The following is a 15,641-nucleotide window of genomic DNA, read 5'->3' on the forward strand; positions in this document are numbered from 1 at the left end:
TACCTGAGTGGCTCTGAAATCCATTGGCCTTCAACAGGCTTAGGCAAACTTGGCCCTCCAGATGTTTTGAGACTACAATTCCCATTATCCCAGACTGCTGGTCCTGTTAGCTAGGGATGATGGGAGTTGTAGTCCCAAAACATCTGGAGGGCTGAGTTTGCCTATGCCTGGCCTTGATTTAGGAGACCACATTAACACAGAGTTCGGTGGCTGAATACAGAGCAAAACTACACCATTATTTCCAAGATGTTGTTCTGGATTATAACTGCTTTGCATAATCTTTCCTAGATATTTATAACTGTTGCAGGTGGAGAAAGAATTTTGGTTGGAACAGACTGACTTGAGTAGGACAAGTAGTATTAGGCACAGGGAGAGTGTTTCCAAAGTGAGCTTCAAAGAATATGTGGCAGTTGAGCACTTTAATCAGTTTCCCCTCATTAATCTCCCGGTTAAGCTATGGGGTAGACAAAAAGAAGCCATTCAGCAGTACCTAAGCATCTTTATATGCAAGGTTCCATAAGTGATAATCAGTAGAGGTTCCCGATGCCTGCATTATCTGATCAATATATGTGAACCCTGTGAGATTATTTTGTTTTGAAGATCATGCAGTTTGTATTGAATTGCAAAACTAATGTTGTATACAGTACTTTCTGATACTTAGAATGTACATGCAGTATCATAACTTGAATAACGCTCCCTCTGCCCCACCCACTTTAATTTGCCAGTCTTCCTTGCATGAACAAAATGGTAGAGAGGCATTTTCAGTATGGGTGGAGCCAAGGTGCCTTTTGGATTTCTAGCAAAGTAGATATTGTAGGTTCCATTTTTCCCCCTTCAAAATCTAGGGATATGCCTGGAACTAAAATATGCCCAATTTGGTTTAATGTATTAGATGATTCTGCAAACCTCTTTTACTTGGAACTGAGTTCTCTATTCTTCCTACTAATTTAATTAGGATTGCATTCTTAGATACCTAAGTCACATCTGTTCATGGTTTGTTCGTCTTGCGGGGCTGGGGTTCCTGACCAGGGTTTCTTGATTGGACTTGATGTTTCTTTGAATTTTTGACAACTTCCTTGTTTTTTTTAGTGGCGCTGCACAGTATGCTGCCCATTATTTTCTGAGTGTTGAGGTTCCCCAGATCACTTTTCCTGAATTAGCAAAACTAAATGTTGCAAGAATTATTAAGCAGTTACTTAGCTTTGGGAAAAAATTTACTGGTAACCAAAGGTTAAAATACATTAATGGTCTTCAGTTTGGTTTTGTAGAAGCTTATCCAGGATTCTGCCATGAGAATATTGGTGAAAGAAGAAAAGCTTTCCATTGACACGCTTCTTCCCCTGCCATACTGCAGGTGCAGCAAGAATGTAGGGCAGGCATAGGCAAACTCAGCCCTCCAGATGTTTTGAGACTACAATTCCCATCATCCCTGACCACTGGTCCTGTGAGCTAGGGATGATGGGAGTTGTAGTCCCAAAACATCTGGGGAGGCCGAGTTTGCCCTATGCCATAGGTAGGGAATGCTATAGGCACACACAGTATTTGTGACAGGCTACAACCAGAGACAACAGCTTTCATTCGAGTAAACGGAATGCCGCACTAGTACTCACCCCAGCAATAATTGGACCTACTTCCCATGATAAAAGCTAATCTCAAGCAGTTAACACTTCCATTGTAAACCTGTGGGGATTGGATACAAAGCTGTTCTTGTCCTTGCAGAAGGTTCATCTGCTCATACATGAGGCCCATCCTTATTGCCATTGATTCTAGTCTCCTTTTTGTCACATCCCATGCCATCCAAGTCTCTCCAAACCCTCAGGAGCAGCATGGGAGGGGAGGGAGGTTGCAGAGAATATGATTGGTGGGAAAGTCCTCTTGTGTGTAAACTGACTTCCACCTGTGCATCTTTCAATCCAAGTGGTAATCTTGAAAAAGTACTGAAATGTACTTGGAGAATGCTCATACTGATTACAGTTAAACTTCTAAATCTGCAATATTTGCTGAACTGGGTCAACCTTCTGTAACAACCAAGACCTGGTATACTAGATACTTTATTATTGCAATGCAAACGAGTGTCTGTTATTCACAGCATACAGTCCTCCATTTTTAAAAGTGGCCTGAGAGATCTGCTTTTAGTATTAAGATGTCATTCTTTGATTTTGTTGTTGCTGTTGTTGTTGTACATTGTTGTTCTCCTTAGACTTTCAGGAAACTTTTTTTTGGAGGGTGCTCTATGACCTGTAATTGAAAAATACATTGTCAAGCAATATGTTTAATTGAAAACACAAGCAGTCTTTTCTTCTTAACATATTCTTCTCCCATAATTATGGGTTTGTGACGGCATGGGAAATAGTCTGTTTGCAATTAGAATAGTTTACTCTGTAACTTTCATGCCTTTCATGTCTTCTCTTCTCATGAGGTGACCAAAATATTGGAGCCTCAGCTTCAGGATCTGTCCTTCCAGTGAGCACTCAGGGCTGATTTCCTTAAGAATGGATAGGTTTGATCTTCTTGTAGTCCATGGGACTCTCAAGTGTCTCCTCCAGCACCATAATTCAAAAGCATCAATTTGGGTAGACGAGTCTAAAAAGCCCGGGACACAAACTTTCATGGCCCTCTAGCAGCGATGGCAGTTAATTTAGCATTAACTCTAGAAGTGTATACTGTACTCGATTCTGACCAAACTAAGCCTCCCTGATCTATATTGTGCTCTAGGATGCTTAGTTTGGTCCAAACACTTTCAGAGTTAATGCTAAATACATTTATTCTGGCAAATGAGCCGCCTAAAGATTTGTGTCCCAGGCTTTTTATCTGAAATCAAAGGGGCACATTTGTTGCCAGATATGAAATACATTGGTATTTTGGTTGGGGTGGGGTAGGAGAGCTGAAAATAATGCCAATTTCTCACCCTGAATCTATTAGCAAATTCCGTTTTAGATTTTGGTATCAGAAGTTATTTATACTGGAAACAGCAGAGGAATCATTATTAATGTCTTGTATAATTTAGCCTTTGGTACCCACTACCTAATGTATAAACTAGTTACAGTGATGCCTCGCAAGACAAAATTAATCCGTTCCGCGTGTCTCTTCGTCTAGCGGGTTTTTTCGCCTTGCGAAGCAACCCTATTAGCGGCTTAGCGCTATTAGCGGTTTAGCGGCTATTAAAGGCTTAGTGGATTAGCGGCTAAAAGGCTATTAGCTGCTTAGAAAAGGGGGGGGAAGCGGGGGAAAATTGGAACACTTGCAAGACGTTTTCGTCTTGCAAAGCAAGCCCATAGGGAAAATCGTCTTGCGAAGCAGCTCAAAACCGGAAAACCCTTTCGTCTAGCGGGTTTTCCGTCTTGCGAGGCATTCGTCTTGCGGGGCACCACTGTACGTCTGAAGCCCTTGAAGATGCCAGATTTGATCCTTTAATGCTAAGTGAAGCTGCACAGAGTTAAGAGTACTGTACTTGCTTTGATTTACCGTAAGCAGTTCATGGATTGAACTGTCATTTACTTATTTCTGAGCCATCACAATTCTCCTTATAGGCTGCCTTGAAGTATAAGAGGACTCCCATGCAAGATGTTTCATTTTTATGAATGGTGTACAGCTCCTTCATATTATACATTGTAGGTTCTGTGTTTTTTCTGTAAGTAAACCAGGTATATATTTATTTATTATTTGCAAAAGTTTCTATTACCACCAACATCAAATAAAAACATGGCAGTGAACATCATAAAATCGACAATAAAATTGCATCCATAAAACAAATACAAAATACATCAAAAATCAGTAGATCAGTCTCATACACCAACATATCTGAAACCCTCCTCAAAGCCTGAGTGAGCAGTTGAGTTTTGAGCAGGAGACTAAATGTCAGTACTGTAGCTGTAAAGAATAAATCTTGTCCCTGAGCTGGAAGCCTAACACGGGTGCTTTGCTTCTGCTCTGTTCAAAAATCCTTTTTGTGCTCTGCATAGACATTTCATTTTTTAAACTGTCTGTGTAGTTGGCCAGTGAACCCATTTACAAGATACAGCAGAACTCCAATTCAGACCATTTCTCAACTACTGAGACAAAATTGTGTCCATGCTAATGGACACCTTTGTACCTGCCTGTTCTTTAGCTCCCCTATTATTTAAAGCAAGTTATTTTGAGGGACTTGGAGGCAGCTATGATACAGCGGGTAGAGAGAAAGAAAAGGACACACTCCTCAGAAAATTATTGAGAGTCAGTGGCCTGGTTGGCATATCAAGGTAATTGTGAATGAGAAGCAGGCTAGTGCGTGCTCCTATTTCATTCTGCCCTGCTCGGAGTAATAAACCAGTAGCCTTGGCTTAACCATGTGTCAACCACTGCTTGTTCTTGGGGAAAAACAAGCCTCGATTGCTGGTTTGCAAGCCACTAAGCCAAGGCTCATGTTTTGTTGCTGCTACCTCCAGGCAGAGCAGGACAAAACAAGCAAGTCAGGAATGCATGTTTGCACTCTGCTCAATCACAGCCATCTTAACATAGGTGGAAACAGCAGGTGAAACAGTTGTTGTCTTTCTAACTTTTATAATGATAGCACTGTAGATCCCAATCTATGTCAGTTTTGCAAAGACAGCCCATTTTATAAAGCAGACATTATAAGACGACCTTGAGGATCTCTCCTAACTGTTCTGTGCCCTCGATGCTTCTTCCTTTACTTCAAAAAAAAATGCTGTCTTTCCCCCTTCTCTGCTGCAAAAAAATATGGGATGGCAACAGCAGCAAATGTTGCATGGTTTTAGCAGGTAATTAGGACTCACTGAGCCACAATCCACAGGATGAGTTCATAAGCAAAAGCAAGCTGCCTCTTGGAATAAGATTCATTTAGAGCAGATTAGAATATTTCTTCTACTTTGGAAAGAGACTGGGGGGAACAATGTAGTTGAAGTGCAGCTGATTATTCATACATAACTATGCCTCAACCATATTTGAGGGAGTTTTTGCAGAGGTGGCGTATGTTAGGTGGGGCAAGAAAGTTCAATTAACAGCAATCTTTTGTGCGAGTTCAGTTAGCGCTGATGCAATCCATTGACAGGTCAATCTCATTCCCCTCAGTAAGGCTTGTGAGGATTTTTAGGCAAGCACTACCGAACAAATGAAAGTTGTCCTATTGAAGTGCCTAGCATATTGGGCCCCATAGATTTAAAGAGCATGTGAATCATCTAGTTATACTGCAACTACAAATTTAATAAATAAAAACAAACTTTTTAAAAAATTGAAAGGCAGCAGTATGTTCAAAGGTCAATTGCCAGTTTAGGTTTTTTATTAAAAAAAATATTGGAAAAATGTATACCTTATGTTAAGGATTATTTCAAAGTTTCAGGTGGTCTTGAAAAATAATTTGGGAAAGCATCTTGGAATGTGTATTTTGTCCCTCACTTTATTTTCACTCTGCACTAAAGTCTATTGGTTTGCCAACTACTGTGTTTGCAAATTACTGTGTTGGACCATTTGTGTGCGTAGATGTGTGTATTGTCCAGCTTTATAACTCAAACTTGGGTGTAATATTTTACCATTGTATGTTTGCACAGAGTACCACAGGCAGTTGGGATTTCGGTGTCATAATGACAAAAAGCATTTTTGCCTGCATATTTCTCTTTTCCTTCCATCCCCACCCCCCACCTCCCATTACGGCCCAGTGCAGTCATAACAATTAATTGTGATTAGCAGCAGCCTTTGTTTGTTGCCTGAACTTTAGTTACAATCCCACATAAAGTGAAACCCTGGTTTCAGCTTGCTAAAGTAAGCTCTGCTACTAAAGAATGTATACAAGAAAAGACAAGCAAGCCGCCTGATAAGAGCTTGGAGAAGGGAGAAACAGCCTTAATCATGTATAGAGATTAACACCAGGGATAATGGTTTAGGTATTCCAGATGCAACTTTGTTTAAATACTATGTCTGCACGGGCCTGTGTGAGAGGACAATCAAGTTTTCACAGGGTCGACATTTCAAGGAAATCCCATGTATTGTTTTTCCCTGGAGTGCGAAGATAAACAGAAGCATTCCTCCACTAAACTGTGAAATAACATTGGAAATGTCCTAAGGACCAAACAATGTTTCCAAACCAGTTGCTGACCTTGGATGTTCTTCTGATAGTAACCACTGTTTTCCCCCCTGACGTTTCATAAGTTGATGTCAAAAGCCTACAAGCTTAACTTGGAAGTAAGCTCTATTGGCATCAATAAGTTATTTTTAAATCAATGCGCTTAGGGCAGAACTGCTAGACATGTCTTTTGCTAGCTTTAAAAATCTGAAGGAACTTCAGTGTTGGCTCTTGAAGGGCTAAGATGAGAGCTTTGATGTTTGTGAATCATGCTTTTAAAAAAAATGAATGCAAAGAAAATTCAACTAAATTTATGGTGGCATCTTAAAGAAGATCCTATTTTATTTAACTGTAGATTTAATGGTTAGGTTTTAAAAAAGATCGGATTTGTAATGTACCTAATGTAATATCAAACATATCAAAATAAAATTATTTTCAATGTGAATAAAAGACTTTTTACCTGATTATATAGCCCTATTGCATTCAGGAACTGGCATGTTAAAAGGAAGCATCTACAGCAGGCATGGGAAAACTTTTTTAACCAGAGGGCCACATTACCTTCCAGGCAAACTTCTGGGGGCCACATACCAGCAGTGGGCAGGCCTAAAGGCAAAAGTGAGCAGAACAAACATAGCTTTTCCCATTGTACTACAGATTACCGTAGTTTCTACATACATCCCTCTCTATTCTCCATCCAGGCAAGCAAGAGTTTTAGGGCACATTAGATAAAGGTAAAGGGACCCCTGACCATTAGGTCCAGTTATGACCGACACATTACAGTCAAGCAAAAACACTCAAAGGGTGCAGAGTATGACTGGGGAGAGTTTCAAGGATCAGACAGATCCCAGCAACCCTTGCTCAGGACTCTCTTCCTATTATCTCATACCCAGTTATCCCAGCAACCTTCCAAATGTCACAGTTGGAATAAGACATATTTTCATTGTATTCTCATAGGAAGAAACTTACAGGTTTGACAGTACCAATGTAATATATCTGGGTACATTCAAGTCCTTCACAAACAGTTTGAGTACCGCACAAGAGAAAAAGTCAGCTTTGCAGTATCTAATCTTTATTTTAGCTTTCACGCCATCTTACCTTCCTGCCGTTGTAACAGCAGCCATCGTATCCTTGGCCATGTGATTTTCCTATTCTTAAGCCAATAATAGTACACCCACCAATAATTGTATAGCATCAAACTCATTTAGTATTCCAAAGCTAATGAATTCTTCCCACATGATATTTTCAGTACCAGCTGCATCAACAGACACCAGGCAACAATTACAAATACACAGAAGAAATTCAATAGAACATAATCCCTTAGTGTTCATTTTCCTCTGCTAGATGCTTCACAGCACTTGTCAGTTTGACACACATGGTTATTCAGGTTTGCTTACAATGGCCAACAAATTAGTTGCACACACTTGAGCACTTCTGTCCAAGTACTTGAAGTATGATTTCTTGCACTTTCATGAAATACTGTTTGCTTCATAAAAGGCATAGTGGTGAAGTCTGCATGTTGAAGGATCAAGGTTCAGCTTCCCACATAATGAAAATCAAGTGCACCTTAGGCACCATCTTTTTGCACAAGAGTCAAAGTAAGTTCATTTGTATCTATTAGGAAGTGCGTAATCTCCCTTGAGTTCAATGGGGCTGACTTCCAGGTAAGTGTTTACAGGACTGCAAGCTAAGCAACTCCTTAAAGCACTGCAGTGGAAGTTATTTCTAGAGCTAGTCACTTTGTGTCAGTGCCACTTCTGGTTGATTGAGTTGACTTATATGCTGCTTTCCCACAAATAGCTGTGCCCAAAATGGCTTACAACGAATGTTCAAAACATCAATATACAAATATACAAAATATGCCAGTAAATTAAAAAATGACACCCAAAAATGTTAAGTCACGACGAAAGAAGAATGGATACAAAAACTTATGCAGAAATGGCAAAACTTACCAGAAAAATAAGAAATCAATATAAACTTTTTAGAAAAAGAATGGAAATAGTTTATTGAATATTTAGAAATAAACTCTAAACAGATAAGAACATTGTCAGGATTATTGTAATAACCTGCAGTTTTTTAAGAGCATACATTTAAAGTAGATGAATAAATGCTTAAGTTAATTTTGAATATGCAGAAAATACAAAAAAATAAATTTAAGGAACCTCAGAAAGAGGGGGAAGGAAGTCGAGTTTAATGTCAAAATGATTGTAACATTATTGAAATGTATAAAATTGAAAATCATAAATTAAAAGGTAAAAAAGGTAAATTCAAAAATGACAAAACTCAAGCAATTTAACAGTAAATTCAATTATTACCAAAATAATAGTAATGTAGGTTTAAGTACATAAAGACCAAATCAAAAACGACATTGTTAGCCGACACTGCAGTTGTCTGGTACCAGTCTTCCTGCACCCCAAGGAGGCTGGAATAAAACACAGTTCAGGGCGACATATCGCTGGCTCCCGTCTTCTTACTCTAGAGGAGGCTGGCAGCAGCAAAAAAAAAAAAAGGCAAATGCCGGGGACACTCCTCAGCAGCCTGATTGAAATACACTTCAGTGTGGGAGCTTAGACCACACACCGCTGGGGCCTCGACGCTTTGCGCGCGCACCCACCTGACGCAGCAGCAACCACGCGTGCGCAGCAGCGGACGCCTCTCCGGCTTGGAATCGGACACTCTCCCGACGAACCCCCGTCCCTTCTCCAGACCGGAAGTGGCGCGTGCGTCTGCCTTCCCGCGCCCGACGCGTCCCCAGCGCGGAAGCGGAAGCGACCCGGAGAAGTTGCTCTGCCTCACGCTTGGCAGTCACGCGACCTGGTAGACGGGAGGGGGAAGGAGCTCGCTTAAAGGGAGGGCGGCCGTTAAAGGCGTTGAACCCGGAAGAAAGTCGAGGTGCGTATGGGGGACCCGACAGTTAAGAGGCCTTCGGGAGACCTGCAAGGGGTAAGGGAGGGAGGGAAGGCAGCAAGGCGCCGGGTGTTGACCCTCGCTTGTCGCTGTGGGACCAACAAGTGGGTTACTGTCATTATTATTAATTATTAGGGTATGCTTACTTCATTCCGTACGCAAAAGAAGGAGTGGCGATATAATAATAACAAATAATAATATTTTTTTATTTGTACCCCGCCCATCCGCCTGGGTTTCCCCGGCCACTCTGGGCGGCTTCCAACAAAGATTAAAAACACATTAAAATGTCACACATTAAAAACTTCCCTGTCTTCTCCCTTTCCTAATAATTTCGGAGCTGAAGCCGAGAGCCATGGGCCCTTGTTTCCTCAACTGGGTTTGGGCAGCGACGGCGGGAAGTTTCTGGTTCCGTCGGGCTTCTGTGCCAACTTCAATACAATACTGGGAGGGGGGGCTGGGCAGGTAAACCCCCCCCCCCACCCCGCGTTATCGATCATACCATTTGAATGGCAATGCCCGTCGAGGGAGCCCGACCGCTTCAAATACAGTATTTGACTGAGGGGGCTGAAGGGACCTCTGCCCTAGAAGAGTCGGCTCCTATGCAGGGAGATAATGATGGCCCTCCCTCTCCCCAACCCCAATATTATAAGTACCAAATGGTGTGTATTTGGTACATTTTTGCTTTCGCCTTTTTGTCTTTGCGTGGGCGTCCCGGAAAGAACTTGGGAGAGTCACAGCCCCACCTTGGTAGACTGCGATAAGATACTGCTGGTGTTGTATCACCATTGATACTTGAAAGAGAGATAGATTTTGGTTTTGATTTCTTATTGCTGGTGGTGCACATGACTCCCCCCCCCCCATAAGCTGCAGGAGCACACATTTATGATTATGATCCTTTCACCTGCAGGTTCCAGGGCGGGTTATGACAATTTAGAATTTAAAGCAGATTACAGTCACAAGAATGGGGTAGGTCAAAGGGTGTGTGGTGAAGCAGAGGTCTAAAGGAAATGACTGAGCTTATCTCCAGCAACTGAAGGGCGGATCTATCTTAAGGTTGCAAAATTAGGAAATATATTATATGTATTCTGCAATGTAATGTAAAGCGCTGAGTCGTTTCAAAGGAAGAGTAGCTGTTGCTCCTTTAGCCCAGATATTGCTGCAACCTGATAGCCTTTTTTTTTTTTAACCAGATGGGGTCAATCCAGTTAAGCCCATGTATAAACTCTTCTGCTCCACTGGACTTTTCATCCAGCCCAACATTATCTCCCACCAACCCCTTCGGGGTGGGATTTAGCATTTGCCTGAAGAAGGGTTCTAGTGAACTCAAAAGATGGTTCACTTTTTAGTTGCTCCAAATAAAGGCTTTGGGTAGTAGTCAGCTAAGTTTTACTTAGAATAGGCCCATTGAAATTGATGGACTTAATAATGTAAATTACTTTCAATGGGTCTGAGTAAAACTTTGTTCAATGCCACACATACTACTACTCTTGCTATATGAATTGGTTCCTCTAATGGATCAGCACACTAACCCTGGGTTTTTCTTTTCTTTTTGTGTGGGAGGGGGCTGTTGAAGTCCTGTAACTCTGTATGTTTTGTATTATTGTCTGGCTTTTGTTTACCATTCAGAGGGAGTTCTAATTACAATATTTTCCTCCTCCTGTGTCTATAGGATCCCTGTAGTATAGTACATTAGCACTCCAGACAAATAAGTGGGTATACCTCGCTACTCAGAATGGTTGTGGCCACAGGAGAAACTAGGTCATTTAAAATCATTGCCTTGAGCTTATCACATACTCTTTTTGGGAGAGTTGTTCTGTTGTCTAGAAAGTCATGGTCCCATGCCTGGGTGTTGGGCTTCACAGATTTGGCTAGTCACGGGTAGGAATTGCTATGGGTTGACATTTCCCAATACCAACTCTGCACTGAGTGACTTTGAGAATAAGCTTTGCTATGCAAGGCAAAGCACCGTAAGTGCCAAGTGTAGCAGGGGTGGTGTAGTAGAAACTTGTTCTCTGCTATATTCACATAGAAGGTCAAATCGTTTTGTCACAAAACATGCAACTTTTTTCCCCCAAAGGGTTTGGACTGTTCATTTGAACACTTCTGACAACATGGCGGATGTAAGTATAATTAGCACTATAATGTACATTTTGAAGTGGCTTGTTGAATGTGACAGAGAGCTGTGTACCAAAGTATTATGCCTAAAAGAGTGGCCATTTCCCCTGCTTTCAGGGAAAGCTTATGGTGTAATGGAGGGTTCCAGTGAGTGAATATGAGTGTGAATAGAAGAGGTAGTTAATTCTCCAGTACATGACCTCTTAATGTGTGCTGTAAGTGACTAAGGTAAACAGTTTCCTTTTCTTTCCTCTTCTAGGAATTGAAAAGGTTCCTGTACAAAAAGCTCCCAAGGTAAGGTACCTATGTAGATTTACATTCTGAACTTTTGAGTTTCACATATCAGGAAACCTGTGTTGAAATTTCAAACCCAGTGCTAAACCTGTTCTCTAAATGGGACTTGGGAATAATTATCATTTATCTCAGTGCAACGTCCTTCTAAGTCAGTAATGCTTATGGAGTCAGCCTTAGTATGATTTAATGTGTTCTATGAATTCTGTACCTTGAAAAATTGTTGCTTTCAGGTACCTAAATTGGAAAGTGTTGGGGGTGGGTGGGAGCTGTGTCCCTCCACTTATTGAGGAACTTCATACTAGGGCTGTAGGATATTGCATGGAGGTACACAGCTTAAGACAGGGAAACTTGCAACACATACCAACCATGTTAGCAAGAAACTTCTGTTCTCTCCCTCTCTCACACACAGACAGACACAGACACACACACACACACACACACACACACACACACACACACGTGTCTGTGACTCCCAGCCTTGAATTAGTAACCTAATAATTAGGTAACCTAATATTAATATTAAATGTTTCCAAAGTTTTGACACTACAAGCCGAGACATAATACTTCATTAGAATTTTATCATCCTTTCTCCAAGTAGAATATATGCATCTGCTTAGCTTCAAAGTTTGGTCTGTATTTCCTATCAAATTCTTTTTTGGACCAAGAATGGGAATAATTTTCTGAACCTTTAAATTCTTCAAAGGGGTTTGAGAATCTTGCGGGTTTTGATTGAGGCATTAATACAGTGCTGTAATTGTTAAATTGCAGGTTGTAATTGTTAAAGTGATTAATTGATTAGCTGGGTAAGGCTAAAAAAAGATGCAGGGGGCACCATCAATGTGAAATAGTTGACAGTATTTCTGGTTAGGTTGCTAAAAATTCTACCTCTTGCTTTTCCAGTGTTGAGGGACTCCATGCTATTGTAGTGTCAGACAGAGATGGTGTACCTGTTATTAAAGGTAAGACCTGTGCATTTATCTGGATAGGATATTTGCATCAATTTAATGGAAATATAAAATCCTTGTTTGCTCAAAAGCAAGACGTTTCCTCCTACTTTGAAATAGACAAAAACATGAAATCATTTTCACCTTTTAAACTCTTCCCTTGTGCATCCTGATTGCTAAGGGAAAAATTTAAATATAACTAGGCACACATATCCACTCCCTGTCACCCTAGTCTTCTGTTGGCTTCTAGTGTAGACATGAGTCAGCAGAGATCGCAATGCCTATTCATCAGCTGTGATGCACTTTCCTGGATAGAATAAGTCGAAGAAAAGAATACTGTTTGAGGAAGCTGTGTGTGTAAACCACTTTCTTGGTGCTTTGGTCTTTGGTAACGGTGTGAGCTGGTTTCCTTCCGAGTTACATTAGAAGAAAAAGCTGCATTCAGGGCTATGTGCACTCAGGCCTCAAAACTGCAGTCTTCATTGCCATACTATACTGCATTAACCAGTGTAAAATGGCAAATGGTTGCTTGATGTTTACATGCTTTGTATATTTGTGCCTTTACAAATATAGTTGGACTATAACTTCCATCATCCCTGACCATTAGCCAGTGGTGTGGGATAATGGGAGTTGTAGTCCAACATCTTATTGGGCCCCAAGCTTCCAAAAGGCTGGTATATTGCTTGATGATTTTATTTGTATACTGCCTTCAATTCTATTTTGGGGTGGGGAGTGAGGGAGGTACGGTTTAGGCAAGGAAAGGATGGAGATGGAGTTCAGGAAATTCTTCCTGAAGCAGATGATGGATAGTTGACCTTGGAGGGCACTTTAACTCCACTTGCTGAGCATTAGGAACCCACTGGAACACACCTTGGCTTTGTCAACAAGTTCTTCCTTTCACAGTCATGATTGTTGATTATTTTTCTTTAAAAAATGTTAACTGTGCCATAGTATTGCAAGATCTTTTGGAATTGCACTGTGCTTCAATCTCACTACACTTGCAAGGACTAGTCCCTTGAGTTTGTGCTGCTGGTTCAACTAACAAAATGCCTGTTATCTGTGCAAAATGTGTCTGTTACAATATTTGGAGACTGGCTATAGAGTGTCCTCTTGTTATAGTTGCCAACGATAATGCTCCAGAGCATGCTCTTCGACCAGGTTTCTTGTCAACTTTTGCACTCGCAACAGACCAGGGCAGCAAGCTTGGGCTTTCAAAAAACAAAAGCATCATTTGTTACTACAACACATATCAGGTAAGATGTGTTGCCTTCCTTCCTGAATTGGTGGGTGAATGGATTTTGCAAGTAATGTAATGAAGCATTGTATTGGAATGGGAGGAGTGGTGTTCTGTTTCAGCAAGCAATCTGCTTGTGCCTAGCTGTTTTGGCCAATATCATAATCTGGCAAGATGTTTCCTTCACCTTTTTAATTAGTCTAGAAAATTATTGTTAACAGCACTACTTTGCTGATGCATTGTGTGCCAGTGTCTTGTAAAAATCTATTCTCATCCTTAGCCCACCAATGGCTGCCAGTAATGTTGTGTAATGTTGGGCTCCAACTGCCATCAGCCCCAGGCAACATGGCCAATGGTCAGGGCTGATAGGAGTTCAGCGACAAATGGAACCTGGTTAGAACCATAAGAGGCTAGTGAACTGCCTGCTGGAAAACATTTACTGTGTGCTGGATTTTGAAATGAAATGTCTTTCTTCTTGTAGGTGGTTCAGTTCAACAGGTTGCCTTTGGTTGTAAGTTTCATCGCTAGCAGCAATGCCAACACAGGTACGTCTTCAGGACTTTGCTGCCTTCAGCACCCATATTGCTAGTTTTAAGTTGTAATATGTGGGTACACTTGTGGTTTTTCAAAAAGCTATGTACTTGCTTAAAAGAAAAGGGCCAGTTGCATGAATTGGCAGGCATTTCCTCTCCAACCCCCAAGTTGTGGATAATATGATAGAAGCAGAGCCTTACAACAAAAGTCACAGTGACAGGACAGCTCCACTAGTCCCCCCACCTTGAAAAAGCCATGTGAGATTTTCCTAGGGCAGGGGATGGGCCAACTGGGAGCAAGGCATCCCTCTTTCTCTTTTCCTCCTTGCCCTGTGGGAGTGGGGAGGGACAGTTTGCCCCTGCCAGAGGTCTAGATTTCCCCCACCTGCATAAAATTATTCAGGAACACAGCTTCTCCACTCCTGTTAAGGGATGGCTCAGCAAAGGTGATTGTGTATACTGCTGCTTTGGCGCAAGGAGCAGAGTGTGGTCTCAGCACTTGAGCAAAGGGAATGAAAGCTCTTAGGGGTCAGGACCAGATCCTGTGTTGCCTCTGCAAGTATCTAGTTTATAGTCAGTGGCAGTGAGAATGTCTTGCTCCTGTGCCAAAATGTTGGCATGAAGTTCAGTTTCCCCAAATAATGTATAGACAGGTTATCAGTTCACGTTTGCAAATGGATCCCTCTAGTATGAAATATAAACTTTGTTTTTCTATCTCTTCCCTTCCCACTTTGTGTAGGGCTGATCGTAAGCTTGGAAAAAGAGCTTGCTCCCTTATTTGAAGAGTTATGGCAAGTAGTGGAAGTCTCTTAACCTGGCACTTTATCTCCAGAGTGAAGCATCTCTTGAGTTCTGGACAGGAGAGATTGATTTCTTTTTTCCAACCCACTGCCGTGTAACAAGTGTCTTGGAGCAAATGCTACTTTCTCTTGTTTTAAATAATTTAAACAAGTTGCATATAGAGCAAAATGTAGAATACGATGGGGAGAAGGGGGTTCGGGCTGCAGGTGCATTTGTTAAAACTACAGGGTATTGTGGAGACCAGCTGATGACTCCCATGGAGTTAACTTCAGGCATGCAGAATATATTTCATAGGAAAAAAATACTGTTCAGAATTGGCCACCCCCAGCTCACTTGCTGTACGAGTAACAGGTGTGCCTGTCTTTGAACTACCACTATATGAACAGTGCAAAAATACATTTTCCCTTCCCATTCTTGCAATGAAGACTTCCTAATATTTGCTCACATTGTGCATCAATGCTAGAAAAGCTTCCCCTCACAATCAGTGACTCATGGTTTGTTTGGATAGAGAAATACTAATAGCCTGGAAGCTTTTTTAAAAAAACAGGTACATGCTAGTTCTCTTCAATACTGCTACAGCTGAGCTCTTACAGAGATCGCATCAATCAGTGTTCTTTTTGCATATGTATTTGTAAAACAGAAGGATGAAATTTCTTGTTTTATCCCATTTCTATTTAAGTTCATGTAATTATGTTGCTTTGCTGCTTCATCTTACCTTTTTGCATGTCCCTAAACAGATTGAAATAAAAATGTGAATAAGA

General features: G+C 41.2%; 1 protein-coding gene and 2 long non-coding RNA genes across 4 annotated transcripts; 1 reads left to right on the forward strand and 2 right to left on the reverse strand.

Annotated features, from left to right (window-relative positions):
- Positions 1-833: 833 nt before the first annotated feature.
- LOC308595345 lies at positions 834-6,772 on the reverse strand. The gene is made up of 2 exons (XR_014011996.1): positions 3,369-6,772; positions 834-3,036 (listed from the first exon to the last, which is right to left on the reverse strand). It is a non-coding gene; the product is annotated as an uncharacterized lncRNA (long non-coding RNA).
- Positions 6,773-8,803: 2,031 nt separating this feature from the next.
- On the forward strand, positions 8,804-15,641 carry LAMTOR3 (late endosomal/lysosomal adaptor, MAPK and MTOR activator 3). 2 transcript variants are annotated; one of them, XM_081209394.1, is made up of 7 exons: positions 8,804-8,944; positions 11,037-11,079; positions 11,334-11,368; positions 12,269-12,327; positions 13,432-13,565; positions 14,028-14,091; positions 14,819-15,641. In XM_081209394.1, exons 2-7 carry the CDS (start codon positions 11,071-11,073, stop codon positions 14,890-14,892), a joined length of 375 nt encoding a protein of 124 aa, XP_081065520.1. In that variant the 5' UTR covers positions 8,804-8,944; positions 11,037-11,070; the 3' UTR covers positions 14,893-15,641. The 2 variants fall into 2 exon arrangements, with proteins under 2 accessions (XP_081065520.1, XP_081065519.1); XM_081209393.1 differs by having other exon boundaries at positions 8,944-9,063.
- LOC308595349 lies at positions 9,193-11,029 on the reverse strand. Its single transcript, XR_014012000.1, has 2 exons — positions 10,750-11,029; positions 9,193-10,682 (listed from the first exon to the last, which is right to left on the reverse strand). It is a non-coding gene; the product is annotated as an uncharacterized lncRNA (long non-coding RNA).

The sequence above is a fragment of the Podarcis bocagei genome (genome assembly GCF_964188305.1).
Source record: "Podarcis bocagei genome assembly, chromosome: 9".
In the NCBI taxonomy this organism is placed as follows: Eukaryota; Metazoa; Chordata; class Lepidosauria; order Squamata; family Lacertidae; genus Podarcis; species Podarcis bocagei.